Raw genomic sequence first — 13,638 nt, 5'->3', positions numbered from 1 at the left:
ACTGAAGCAGCAGCTCTAGCGGTGACGCACATGCTGTCACAAATACTGAACGCTGAAACAAAGCTCTGTTCTCAATACTTCTGGATACTGAAACATCTGTAGTTTTCTGTATTAAAGTTTTATTAGCTTGGCTTCTGTTCGACTGAGACGCTGTCACAACAAAAATCACAGCAGACCGGCTTCATTAAACTTCAGAATCTATAAAAAAGAATGACTCCGAGTTTAGATTTTATGCTCTTAACGCTGTAACGGTTTTTCCTCATGACACTGAACCTCTCTCATCATATCACATCAGAGTCAGAACGTCCAGTACTGTGACAGCACTGTAGAGTTTCTCCAGGGTTTCTGATGTGAGACGCAGACCTCGAACTCCTGGTGGTTCCAGGAGATGACGCTCGCGCTGCCCAGCTCACGGTCCACCCCGAAGGAGCGCATCTCGGCCTCCAGAGCGTCCCGCAGCTCCTCGCGCGTCTTCAGGTTCCAGATCAGGTTAGGACGAGCGTGATCCAGCTGGAACCTGCACACAAACACCGGCGTCACACACTCGATCAGCAGACGCACAGACCTCACACTCGTTAAAGCAGGCTCCTTTACTTGTAGTAGAAAAGCTCCCAGTTGGACTCGATCTTGATGCGCTGCCGTCTCTTCCTCAGGATGACCGGCTTCTGGTTTGCACTCTACAATCAGTGACACAGAACGAATGAAGCGCCACTCGTCTCTCTCTACAGCATCTTCTGAATATAACACTGGTTTATAGACAAATACAGCTATTATGGGATGTGAGGATGATGCTGAGGACGCCAGAGCTGTGAAATGATCAACACGTGATATGAAGTTATGATCCTGCTCTAAAAACTGAAGACATGGATGCCAACTAATCAAATACAGATACAAAAAAACAGAACGCATCTCAGATGCTTTAACCAACACTGTGTCATTCTCAGTGAAGCTGGCTTGTGGTGGCAGGTGTGTGAATTTGCGTGATTGGAGGCTCAAGAGCAAAGAAACGATGATGATGATGATGATTGTGTGACTCATGCTCATGATACCAAAGCTGTGCCTTCATCCACACCTCACACCAAAAATCAAAAAAAAACAATTCTGTAAGATGTTAATAAGAAGATTAGATGACATCAGTGAAATCAAATCTCAAAATGAATATCTTTTTTATGCTGTACATTTTTTTAAAATCAGTGTGTCCCTATTTTAATTGTGAAATGTCGAGCAGTGCTATCAGACACAGGCACAGTGAAGGTCTGCAGATGTTCAGCTGGCTCCAGGACTTCATCAGATCTCGAGCGAGCCACGTTTGAGCGTTTATTAGTAAAGACCAGAGACAGAAGATCAGAGAAACCCAGAGTCTGTGTTTAAAACGCATCACACGTAAAGCCCAGCTGTCCGAACAGCTTCCACAACCAGATCAGCTAAATGAAAAGCAGCCCAGCTCTCGCAGAGTTAACATGCCCTTTACACACCCGCCGACAGCCCAGACCTGACACAGAGCAGAGAGAGACAGCCGGCGCTCACCTCCTTCTGAGCGATGCCCATCTTGTCTCTCCAGTGCATCAGCACGACGTCAGCCTTCTCTTTGGCGAACTTCTCCACCTCTTTAGCAGCTTTACCTGCGATTCGCTGCCACTCCGGGACTTTATTCCTGCCAAACTGGTCCTGCAAGACAATATTACTAATGAGCTGATGTGGATTAAAGGTGCAGTGTGTAATATTGACAGCTGGAGCATGAAATGAGATCTGTTGTGTCTCCTGCTCCGCAGGTTGCCAGATTGAGGATGGTAAGCTGATGAGTTAACGGTGTTTAATATTACTCTGGTCATAGAGATTTTAAGGTGGATGCCGAGGATTTTTAGGTCGGGTAGAATCTGTGATCTCTGACGCTGAGTTTTTCCACCACTGGCAACCCAAAGCTGTTCATAAAGTGGGTTTTTTTTTTTTCCTCAGACTACTGGAAAACTATTTTTATACACAAATATTTATTTTATTGCACTTAATCTATTTGCGCCTGTAGATTTCATTTCTAATCTATATCTTTATCTTACAAACACCAAACTCAGTTTTATTCCTCTCTGTATTCTGAAGGTTTGCTCATATTTAATTCGCACCGATTTATACAACTTTCTATTCCTAAAACCCTAGCAAAACTGTGTTTATTTTTTGGTCTGTTGATAGTATTTATTTCTGATTTATGAAGTGATAAAAACAAGAAGTTGAACCTGGCTTTATCCAATGTTCAGATTTCTGTTCTGAAAATGTATAATAGTGCATATTTAATTAGAGAATACCTCATTTGCATATTTAAACATAACATTTCAGAAAACATGCAATACACAAAATGTTTGCAATTCTTAAAGTAATCAATATATTGAAGTACGGTGAGACTGTTTATCAGTAATTATAAAGCACATATTCTGCATCTCTAATCCGACCCAACACCTGACCTTAACAACTACTGCACTAACTGTTAATAAACAGCTAATTAGGAGTTTACTGAGGCACAAGTTGAGGTTAATGGTTAATAGTGAGAACTGGACCTTAAAATAAAGTGTGACCGGTGAGATAAGTTAAATGATTCATCCTTTATTTCGTTAAAAGAGGATATCTGAGAATAAGGCTCGTACCGTGGCGATCTTGACGTTGTCACGTATGTGCATCCTGTCCACGTCCTTCTCCGGCACGGGGTCAGAGCTGTCCAGATACGCCAGCAGACCGGTGGGCTGAAAGACAGACAATGTTAGAGGGTTTCAGTGTCTTCTAGAAGAGAAGCAGTGGTGAATGTCCAGTCTGTGTCCGCTCACCAGGATCCTCTTCAGCAGGTTCAGGGCCGTGGAGTTTTCTGCCGTCCACAAACCCACCAGATGACGACTCAGCTGCCTGCGTGTGAGGAGGCTGTGATTAGCACTGCGTTACGCTGTGAGAGATCGTCCGTGTGTGCTGAACTGACCTGTTGGTGAGCATCCGCTGGTCAGCGCTGATGGTGAACATGGAGGTGTGCAGGTGTCTGGGCAGAGCTCCTTCACTCAGAGCCAGCTCCTGCATCTTACTGGCGATCTCCTTCTCTCCCTCCTGACAGACGACACGCGCTCGGTTCAGCGCCATCAGAAAAACACACACACAAACACACACACAAAAGGTCTCACATGAACAGCGGCAGGACTCACCTCGATGATGGCCTTCATGATCAGACCCGCACCTTTGACGATGGCCATAGACGGATGCTGCGAGAGAAGGACAAATACACAAACTCATCAAGCATGCATTAAAGGGATAGTTCAGCCAAAAATAAAAAGCAAGCAATCCTAGGCGTTTATGACTTCCTTCTTTCAGACAGTTCCAATCAGAGTTATATTAAAAAATATTGTGCAGCACAACTGTGTTCAACATTGATAATAATCAGAAATGTTTCTTGAGCAGCAAATCATCATATTAGAATGATTTCTGAAGATCATGTGACACTGAAGACTGGAGTAATGATGCTGAAAATACAGCTGCACATCACAGAAATACATTACACTTTAACAGAGATTCACACAGAAAACAGCTGTTTTACAGTCTAATAATATTTCACTGTTTTACTGTAATTCTGATCAAATAAATGCAGCCGTTTTTGAGCAGAGAAGACTTTTGAGCAACATCTGACCCCTGACCTGGAAGAGTTTGAAGAGCGTCCGTCCGTCGGAGGCCACCATCTCCAGCAGCATGTCGAACTGCTGGCCCTCGGTGGTCTCGCTGTAAGGAGCGCAGAGGGCAAAGGTCAGGAAGTCCAGCAGCGAGCTGATCACTAGCGCTCCTGTGCCGTGCTCCTGATGAGAGAGAAACACACTGAGTGACCTTCATCACTCCACCGTCATCACGCTGCTCTACAGGCCCGGGACGCACCACGTTACTGAGGAACTTCTCCAGCAGATTCTCCAGGAACTTCTTGGAGGAGAGCAGAGAGGCTTTGTTCAGCTGCTCCTGCCGCAGGTCGTAATCATCGTGCATCGGCTGCAGGAACACACAGTGGAGGTGTTACGATACGGCCGCTAATGTGAATCTAGAGCAGGTTCAGCAAGCTTCACTTACACACATGAGAGCACAGAGCATGTCTATAGCTGCATGCGTCACACCGTTGTGGTTTCTCTTCAGCGCTTTAACGGTTTTCACTCCCAACTTCTCTCTAAACCTGCAACACGCCCATAAAGTCATGTTAAAATATCTATTTGTAATATAAACATTTATTTATGTATATAGACAACCCAGAAAATAAACAAATAAAATCACTGTAAAAAAAAAAAGAAGCCTTTTCTAATAATCCATTGAATATTTGCAGGTTCAATACAAATACTGAATGAATCCTAGATGTATAAATAGTGGACAGCCAGTCAATTCATACATCTCAGTGACCCAGAGACAGAGAAATACTGAAACATGACAGAAAGATGAGAGAGAGAGAGCAGGCGTAAAGCATTTAAACAAAGTAATCTAACAGTAATAAAGGAAATGTAAAATGGCAAAGAAAACTTACAATGGTTTCAGACTAAGCCAATGAAGAGACAGATGGACAGAAATGAGAAAGAAAAGGGGTACACTGAGATATATGGACTAATATTTACATTGCGGGTTCGAGTCCAGCCATGGGACCAGACCTTAGAACAACAGAGCGGTTTATTAAACCCAGACAAAACCTGAGCGGTTCAGCAAGCAAACAGATCAAGAGAAGCACAGTGGAGAATAACAGTGAGTGTGGACTGGAGGACTGAGTTAATCATAAAGCAATAAGAGTCTAAAGAGCTCCACACATTCATCTCAGGCACATCCGAGCGTGATATTAACGCTGAATATCTGTGGTGTGTGTTATACTTTGGCAGCTGTGTGAAGGCCTGGAAGCCGGCTTTAGACGCCACCAGACGCCTGAGGGCCTGGAACTGGGCCTCCAGCTCAGAGTTGGGCCCCGGCAGCTCCACATCCTGAGATAAGAGTGCCAGGATGGCATTGCTGATCAGTTTCTCCTTGTTCTCTGAGAAAAGACCCTACAGAAAGAGAACGGAGAGAATTCAAATGAAAGCATGAAAACACTGACCCCACGGCTCACAGAAATGAAGCAGACTCACGTCCTGAGTGACGGCGTGTAACACTCCACTGTAAGAGATGTTGGCGTTAAATCTGAACACTGCATCTGCAAAATTACAATCTACAAGAAAGAAAAACACACATTATTGTAATATATTGTTTGTATTTCGCTATAAAACTGACAGATTTTGAAAGCTGAGATTCTGAAATATCTCCCGGTGCTCCCAATCAGGGACATCTGCATGTGCAAAAGGCCAGAATATACTCTCAAAATATTATAACTTTATCTTTATTCTTGAAACATTTAGACTTTATTCTCGTAGTATTTCGACTTTATTCTCGTACTATTTCGACTTTATTCTCGTAGTATTTCGACTTTATTCTCGTAGTATTTCGACTTTATTCTCGTAGTATTTCGACTCTATTCTCGAAGTATTTCGACTTCATTCTCGTAGTATTTCGACTTTATTCTCGTAGTATTTCGACTTTATTCTCGTAGTATTTCGACTTTATTCTCGAAACATTTCGACTTCATTCTCGTAGTATTTCGACTTCATTCTCGTAGTATTTCGACTTCATTCTCGTAGTATTTCGACTTCATTCTCGTAGTATTTCGACTTCATTCTCGTAGTATTTCGACTTCATTCTCGTAGTATTTCGACTTCATTCTCGTACTATTTCGACTTCATTCTCGTACTATTTCGACTTCATTCTCGTAGTATTTCGACTTTATTCTCGTAGTATTTCGACTTTATTCTCGTAGTATTTCGACTTTATTCTCGTAGTATTTCGACTTTATTCTCGTAGTATTTCGACTTCATTCTCGTAGTATTTCGACTTTATTCTCGAAACATTTCGACTTTATTCTCGTAGTATTTCGACTTCATTCTCGTAGTATTTCGACTTCATTCTCGAAACATTTCGACTTTATTCTCGTAGTATTTAGACTTTATTCTCGTACTATTTCGACTTTATTCTCGTAGTACTTCGACTTTATTCTCGTAGTATTTCGACTTCATTCTCGTACTATTTCGACTTTATTCTCGTAGTACTTCGAATTTATTCTCGTAGTATTTCGACTTTATTCTCGTAGTATTTCGACTTTATTCTCGTAGTATTTCGACTTTATTCTCGAAACATTTCGACTTTATTCTCGTAGTATTTAGACTTTATTCTCGTACTATTTCGACTTCATTCTCGTACTATTTCGACTTTATTCTCGTAGTACTTCGAATTTATTCTCGTAGTATTTCGACTTCATTCTCGTACTATTTCGACATTATTCTCGTACTATTTCGACATTATTCTCGTAGTATTTCGACTTTATTCTCAAAACATTTCGACATTATAGTATTTCGTAGTAACATTTCGACTTTAATCTCACAGTATTTCGACTTTATTCTCGTACTATTTCGACTTTATTCTCGTACTATTTCGACTTTAATCTCACAGTATTTCGACGTTATTTAAAAACAATATTTCGACTTTAATCTCACAGTATTTCGACGTTATTCAAACAATATTTCGACTTTAATCTCACAGTATTTTGACTTTAATCTCGTAGTATTTCGACTTTATTCTCGTACTATTTCGATTTTATTCTCGTAGTATTTCGACTTCATTCTCGTACTATTTCGACTTCATTCTCGTAGTACTTCAAATTTATTCTCGTAGTATTTCGACTTCATTCTCGTACTATTTCGACATTATTCTCGTACTATTTCGACTTTATTCTCGTACTATTTCGACTTTATTCTCAAAACATTTCGACTTTAATCTCACAGTATTTCGACTTTAATCTCGTAGTATTTCGACTTTATTCTCAAAACATTTCGACATTATAGTATTTCGTAGTAACATTTCGACTTTAATCTCACAGTATTTCGACTTTATTCTCGTACTATTTCGACTTTATTCTCGTACTATTTCGACTTTAATCTCACAGTATTTCGACGTTATTTAAACAATATTTCGACTTTAATCTCACAGTATTTCGACGTTATTCAAACAATATTTCGACTTTAATCTCACAGTATTTTGACTTTAATCTCGTAGTATTTCGACTTTATTCTCGTACTATTTGGACTTTATTCTCGTACTATTTCGACTTTATTCTCGTAGTATTTCGACTTTATTCTCGTAGTATTTCGACTTCATTCTCGTACTATTTCGACTTCATTCTCGTACTATTTCGACTTCATTCTCGTACTATTTCGACTTTATTCTCGTACTATTTCGACTTTAATCTCACAGTATTTCGACTTCATTCTCGTACTATTTCGACTTTATTCTCGTACTATTTCGACTTTAATCTCACAGTATTTCGACGTTATTCAAACAATATTTCGACTTTAATCTCACAGTATTTCGACGTTATTCAAACAATATTTCGACTTTAATCTCACAGTATTTCGACTTTAATCTCGTAGTATTTCGACTTTATTCTCAAAACATTTCGACTTTAAATATTACAGTATTTCGACGTTATTCAAACAATATTTCGACTTTAATCTCACAGTATTTCAACGTTATTCAAACAATATTTCGACTTTAATCTCACAGTATTTCGACTTTATTCTCGTAGTATTTCGACATTATTCTCAAAACATTTCGACATTATAGTATTTCGTAGTAACATTTTGACTTTAATCTCACAGTATTTCGACTTTATTCTCGTAGTATTTCGACATTATTCTCAAAACATTTCGACTTTAATCTCACAGTATTTCGACTTTATTCTCGTACTATTTGGATTTTATTCTCGTACTATTTCGACTTTATTCTCGTAGTACTTCGACATTATTCTCGCAGTATTTCGACTTTAATCTCGTAGTATTTCGACTTTAATCTCACAGTATTTCGACTTTATTCTCGTACTATTTCGACTTTATTCTCGTACTATTTCGACTTTATTCTCGTACTATTTCGACTTTATTCTCGTAGTATTTCGACTTTATTCTCGTAGTATTTCGACTTTATTCTCGTAGTATTTCGACTTTATTCTCGTAGTATTTTCGACTTTATTCTCGTAGTATTTCGACTTTATTCTCGTAGTATTTCGACTTTATTCTCGTAGTATTTCGACTTCATTCTCGTAGTATTTCGACTTCATTCTCGTAGTATTTCGACTTCATTCTCGTAGTATTTCGACTTTATTCTCGTAGTATTTCGACTTTAATCTCACAGTATTTCGACTTTATTCTCATACTATTTCGACTTTATTCTCATACTATTTCGACTTTATTCTCATACTATTTCGACTTTATTCTCGTAGTACTTTGACTTTATTCTCGTAGTATTTCGACTTCATTCTCGTAGTATTTCGGATTTTATTCTCGTAGTATTTCGACTTTATTCTCGTAGTATTTCGACTTCATTCTCGTAGTATTTCGACTTCATTCTCGTACTATTTCGACTTTATTCTCGTACTATTTCGACTTTAATCTCACAGTATTTCGACGTTATTCAAACAATATTTCGACTTTAATCTCACAGCATTTCGACTTTAATCTCGTAGTATTTCGACTTTATTCTCAAAACATTTCGACATTATAGTATTTCGTAGTAACATTTATACTTCTCTCAGCCCTTCTCTCTGGAGCTGCAGAACCTTGTACAGATGTTGTATTATGAGGTAAATGCAGAGTGAACTAAGGTCACTGTGCTGCTCTCTCAACAGAGACTTTTTACTAATATTAGCTGAAAAACAATCATATTGACCAGCGAAGCCAAGAACAGGACATTTATGAGACCTAGAAATCAAATTTCCTGCTCCAAGGCATGAAAGATCCTGCAGCAATCAGTGGACAAGAAGATCAGATTCTCCAAATCACTGACCATCGGTTACGTTACATCATGGAAGAACACAGAGTTTAATGTGAGAAGCATGATGAGTTAATAACGGACGCACTGGGAGGAGCAGCGAGGAAGCGCAGGTGCAGGCTCTCCACCTCCTCATCCACAGGCATGCTGAGCAGGCCCCAGCGCTGGCCCCTGTGTGTGGGGGCCATCTTCACACACACGTCCCTGTTCCCCGACGCCCGCACGCTGTCCAGCAGACTCGCCAGCAGAGAGTCCCTGCAGACACACACACCGTCAGACTCTGACATAACCAGCAGAAGCACACAGGAGCTGTCTCTGAGCCACTACCTTTCTGTGGAGCAGTACTTGCGTATCTGACCACGGATGAACTCGACGGTGAACACCTGAGGATTGTCTGCGTCACAGATCAGAGCGAACACCTGCACACACACACACACACACACACACACACACACACACACACACACACACACACACACACACACAAACATAAACACCAGTTTCTATTCGTGCAATTTCCATGTGATTCTATCAGGTGTTGCTTCAGTATGTGATCAGACAGACCTCTCCGAAGGGCTTGATGGTGGCGATGTTGTAAGAGCCAGGGTCTCGCTCCACCAGACACGTCTCTGTGAGCGCCAGGATCCTCTTCACAGGCCCCTGAGACAAACACAGCCACGAGCATCCATCAGATCCTCCCCACACACACCAGAAAGCACATCAGGTCCTGAGCTGATCTTACCGCGTGCCGCGGCGTGATCTTCTGCACGATGAACTCAGTCAGTGAGGTGATGCACTCGTCCGAACCGTACTTCCCCAGACGCTCGCCGAGGAAGCCCTCGAAGGACAGAAGCTCCTTACGCAGGCGCAGCGTGATGCCGATGAAGTTCCCGGCGTGTTCGATCGCACTGCGAATGATCTCATCACGGTGCTCGGACGCAAACAGATGCTGGAGCGAGAGAGAGAGAGAGAGAGAGAAAGAGAGCGCGAGAGAGCGAGAGAGAGAGAGAGAGAGAGCGCGAGAGAGCGAGAGAGAGAGAGAGAGGGGAGGTGAGTTCTGAGGGAATCACAGGTCACTGCTGGCTGAATCAGGGCTGAACACACACCAGTCTGCCGAAGCCTCCATACAGCACACAGAAGCCTCCCTGATAGTCAGAGAGCTCGGCGAAGCCCTCCACGCAGCGGTAGTCGTACGAGCAGATCACGCGGTTGGTCTGAGGGTCGATCTGATCGATGCCTCCCGGAGTCACCTCCAAACACACGCTCCTCCGCGCGTCGCTCCAGTGGTGCTTGAAGCAGTTATAGCGCTGAGGAAACATGAGTTATGAGGCACAAGCAGCACTCACTCAACAAGAGCTTCAAAACATGATTAAAACTGAGATTAAAATGTTTAATCTATTTAATTACATGATTTAATAATTGCACATCAATTTGTGGTGAGAAATTACCCTCAAAAGTCAATTAAAGTAATTACTGTGTTAGATGAGAAAAACATTGTATACACATTACAAAAAAAGTAGCTTTAGAAAGAAATTCTGACTCAACGTTACATAAATAATGATAATAAATGGGTATTATTTTTTTTAAATAACTACTGAAATATGAAATAATTATACTGTAAATATGAAACTAAAAGCTCCAGTAGGTGGCAGTGAGTGAGTCACTGAATCACTGACTCATTCGATTCATTTAAACGGGTGGATTCATTCAGTAACGAATCACTGCTGTGTGTTGATCAGAGACGCTCAACAGTTCTGCTGTGGCTTTGATTGGAACTCAGTTCATTTGCAAGATTGAGCAAAACGGACAATATTGTGTCAAACATGTTTTATTAACTTCTTGTTTATTGAACTGTTGTGTAAACCAGCAACACATCTGCAGTGGTGATCATGTGATTTTTTCAATACTCACTCTTCCAGTGATTTTTCCCTCGGAGAAGTCTGTTCTGAATCTCTGTGGAGAAGAGAGAAAGAGAGCATCAGAAGAAATCATGCTGTAAAGAGACACGGGGATGAAGCCCGTCCTGACCCGACGAAGAGCGACTCGTTCTCCAGTGAGAGAAGACGTGGGATGACCAGAGTCACATGACTCCGGTAATAAAGCATGTAACATCAGCTCCCAGCGTGTCATCCGTTAGCGTTCATCACAGAGCACTATTCCTCACCAGTGCTTCTGTCAGCAGCTCTGTGCGGTGCTCAGTGGAAAACTTCAGCGTTTCGGACTTCTTCCCGCTGCCCTTCCGGAACGTGAGGCTGAACTCGGTGCCCTGGCCCTTACCGACCGGAGCGATGCCGCAGATATCACCGTAAGGCCACTGCAGAGCCGTGAGAAAGACAGCGTTCATAACATCTTCAATGCTTAAAGACACAGAACAGCATTTACAACAGATTCAACTTCCTTAATGTGGTGTGTTTTTTTTTTTTTGAGGCAACTGAATAGGTGCAGAGGTTTTGTTTGCATAACAACAAGAGTTGTTAATCTTATTAATATAACAGCAACTGATAATATTATTATTGTTGTTATTAATAATAATATTCTTTATTACCATATCATAAATAATAGCAATAATAATAAAAACAATTATATTTAATAAAAATATAAAACATAATACATCACAACTATTATTATTCTTTATAATTTATTTGATAATATATAATAATTATGATTGTGTGAGTGACACACACGCACAGATTCTGCTGTAAGCACACATGAAGCAGGTGTGTCTCTGAGCACACAGGTGCATGCAGTACCTGGTTGGTCACTTCTAGTGTGCTGGGGTTGTATGTGGTGATGCCATGAGTGCCCACGGAGAACACACGCTTGTACCTGCAGAAACACAAAAACAAACCCTGAGATTTGATTTTTTTTTACAGAATATATTGTATATAATTTTGTCATATAATTTTTGTTCAAAACTGGACTGCCATCTAATGCATTATCTACTGTGCTGGAGAATAGAGCGAGACCTGTCGTGTTCAGAGAGGGGCAGCCACACGAAAAACCTGACATGGTCAGTAATGACATTGTTTTCAGTCTCTGTGTCCAAAAAAATAACGGCTGCAGTAATTAGACAGGAGCTTGTTTGTGAGAGAGCAGGAGGAAGAGAAGCACATGATGACTGTGTTCATCCACAGACACAGAACTCCTGTCACTGTGAGTCAATCAGAGATGAAACTCCTCTCAGCATCTTCATCTGTCAGATGTCCTCAGCACTTACAAATTTGACTATAATTTCTTGTCACAGTACCAAAATTTCAGTATTCGGTACCGATACCAGTAAAAATCCACGGTTCTCGGTACCAATTTCGGTACCAAAGCAAAACACAAAAACATGCTAATTAAAAAATTTGACTATCCTTTCATTTAATTCGAACTGTGTACATATTTAATTTTAAAGGGCTTTTGAAAACATTTTAGAGCTATTCAGCGAAGAATAACATCTAAGTTAGCAATTAAAAAAAAAAAAAAAAAAAAACTGCTTTTCTGACTGATATGACACAATGTTAACCATTTGTTCATTCTCTAAAACGCATATTTTACATTCATAATTCATGTTATAATTCATTATACGATTAACTACTTTAATAACAGCATTCATTTTTGTTTTTTTTTTAACCTAATAAAAGTTATAGGAGCATGAAATAGTTAATAAAGAAACTTCATTCTAATGCTCATTATATATATAGTAGTTATAATTCATTATATGATTAACTACTCTAATAACAGCATTCATTTCAATCCGACATTCAAATTAAAATATTTAATAATATTCATAACAGAAGCGGTGTTTTCCACAGCCTTCCACTTTACTTTTGGCGGCATATATATATATATGCAAATTCATTTTCTGCCAGCAGGAGGCGCTTGTAGAGCGCGAGAGAGGTTTCCTCAGTAAAGGCTGTAATCAAATAAGCGCTCCTTTCCTTAATTCCTCCTTTTGATGTAGTCATGTCTCAGTGCTTTTCTGAAGACAGCGCATCTGTGCACCTTTCGGATAGCGCATCAAGAACCGAGTGGACCGGGCACTCGGTACCACCGGTACTTAAAAAAAACTGGTACCATAATGTTTTCATTTTTTTAGTACCGACTTGGTACCGAAGTACCGGGTCTTTTGACAACACTAGTGTGTGTGACCCCAGAGACAGTCACATGACCGTCCTCCTCACAAACACACCCACAGACCACAGCTCTCTAATGAGTCTGGGATAACTAGACAAAGCTTCACCTTCCTTCAATTTACTCCAAATACAGGTGCTGGTCATATAATTAGAATATCATCAAAAAGTTGATTTATTTCATTAATTACATTAAAAAAGTGAAACTTGTATATTATATTCATTCATTACACACAGACTGATATATTTCAAATGTTTATTTCTTTTAATTTTGATGTTTATAACTGACAACTAAGGAAAATCCCAAATTCAGTATCTCAGAAAATTAGAATATTGTGAAAAGATTCAATATTGAAGACACCTGGTGCCACACTCTAATCAGTTAATTAACTCAAAACACCTGCAAATGCCTTTAAATGGTCTCTCAGTCTAGTTCTGTAGGCTACACAATCATGGGGAAGACTGCTGACTTGACAGTTGTCCAAAAGACGACCATTGACACCTTGCACAAGGAGGGCAAGACACCAAAAGGTCATTGCAAAAGAGGCTGGCTGTTCACAGAGCTCTGTGTCCAAGCACATTAATAGAGAGGCGAAGAGAAGGAAAAGATGTGGTAGAAAAAAGTGTACAAGCAATA

The 13,638-nt window shown here is 40.3% G+C and overlaps 1 protein-coding gene across 1 annotated transcript in view; it reads right to left on the bottom strand.

Annotated features, from left to right (window-relative positions):
* The window catches only part of LOC109112984 (dnaJ homolog subfamily C member 13-like), a 46,929-nt gene that overhangs the window by 18,139 nt on the left and 15,152 nt on the right, over positions 1 to 13,638 (bottom strand). Inside the window, 20 exon segments of the mRNA XM_042714000.1 lie at positions 364 to 517; positions 595 to 677; positions 1,528 to 1,668; positions 2,634 to 2,729; positions 2,811 to 2,886; positions 2,957 to 3,078; positions 3,174 to 3,230; positions 3,660 to 3,815; positions 3,892 to 3,999; positions 4,078 to 4,177; positions 4,855 to 5,024; positions 5,106 to 5,185; positions 8,975 to 9,141; positions 9,214 to 9,305; positions 9,451 to 9,546; positions 9,629 to 9,835; positions 9,993 to 10,193; positions 10,798 to 10,839; positions 11,051 to 11,200; positions 11,637 to 11,712. Coding sequence (XP_042569934.1) covers positions 364 to 517; positions 595 to 677; positions 1,528 to 1,668; positions 2,634 to 2,729; positions 2,811 to 2,886; positions 2,957 to 3,078; positions 3,174 to 3,230; positions 3,660 to 3,815; positions 3,892 to 3,999; positions 4,078 to 4,177; positions 4,855 to 5,024; positions 5,106 to 5,185; positions 8,975 to 9,141; positions 9,214 to 9,305; positions 9,451 to 9,546; positions 9,629 to 9,835; positions 9,993 to 10,193; positions 10,798 to 10,839; positions 11,051 to 11,200; positions 11,637 to 11,712 — 2,374 coding nt within the window.

The sequence above is a fragment of the Cyprinus carpio genome, chromosome A24 (genome assembly GCF_018340385.1).
Source record: "Cyprinus carpio isolate SPL01 chromosome A24, ASM1834038v1, whole genome shotgun sequence".
In the NCBI taxonomy this organism is placed as follows: domain Eukaryota; kingdom Metazoa; phylum Chordata; class Actinopteri; order Cypriniformes; family Cyprinidae; genus Cyprinus; species Cyprinus carpio.
The sequence above is the reverse complement of the archived record's forward strand: the minus strand, read 5'-3'. Positions and strand labels throughout refer to the sequence as shown.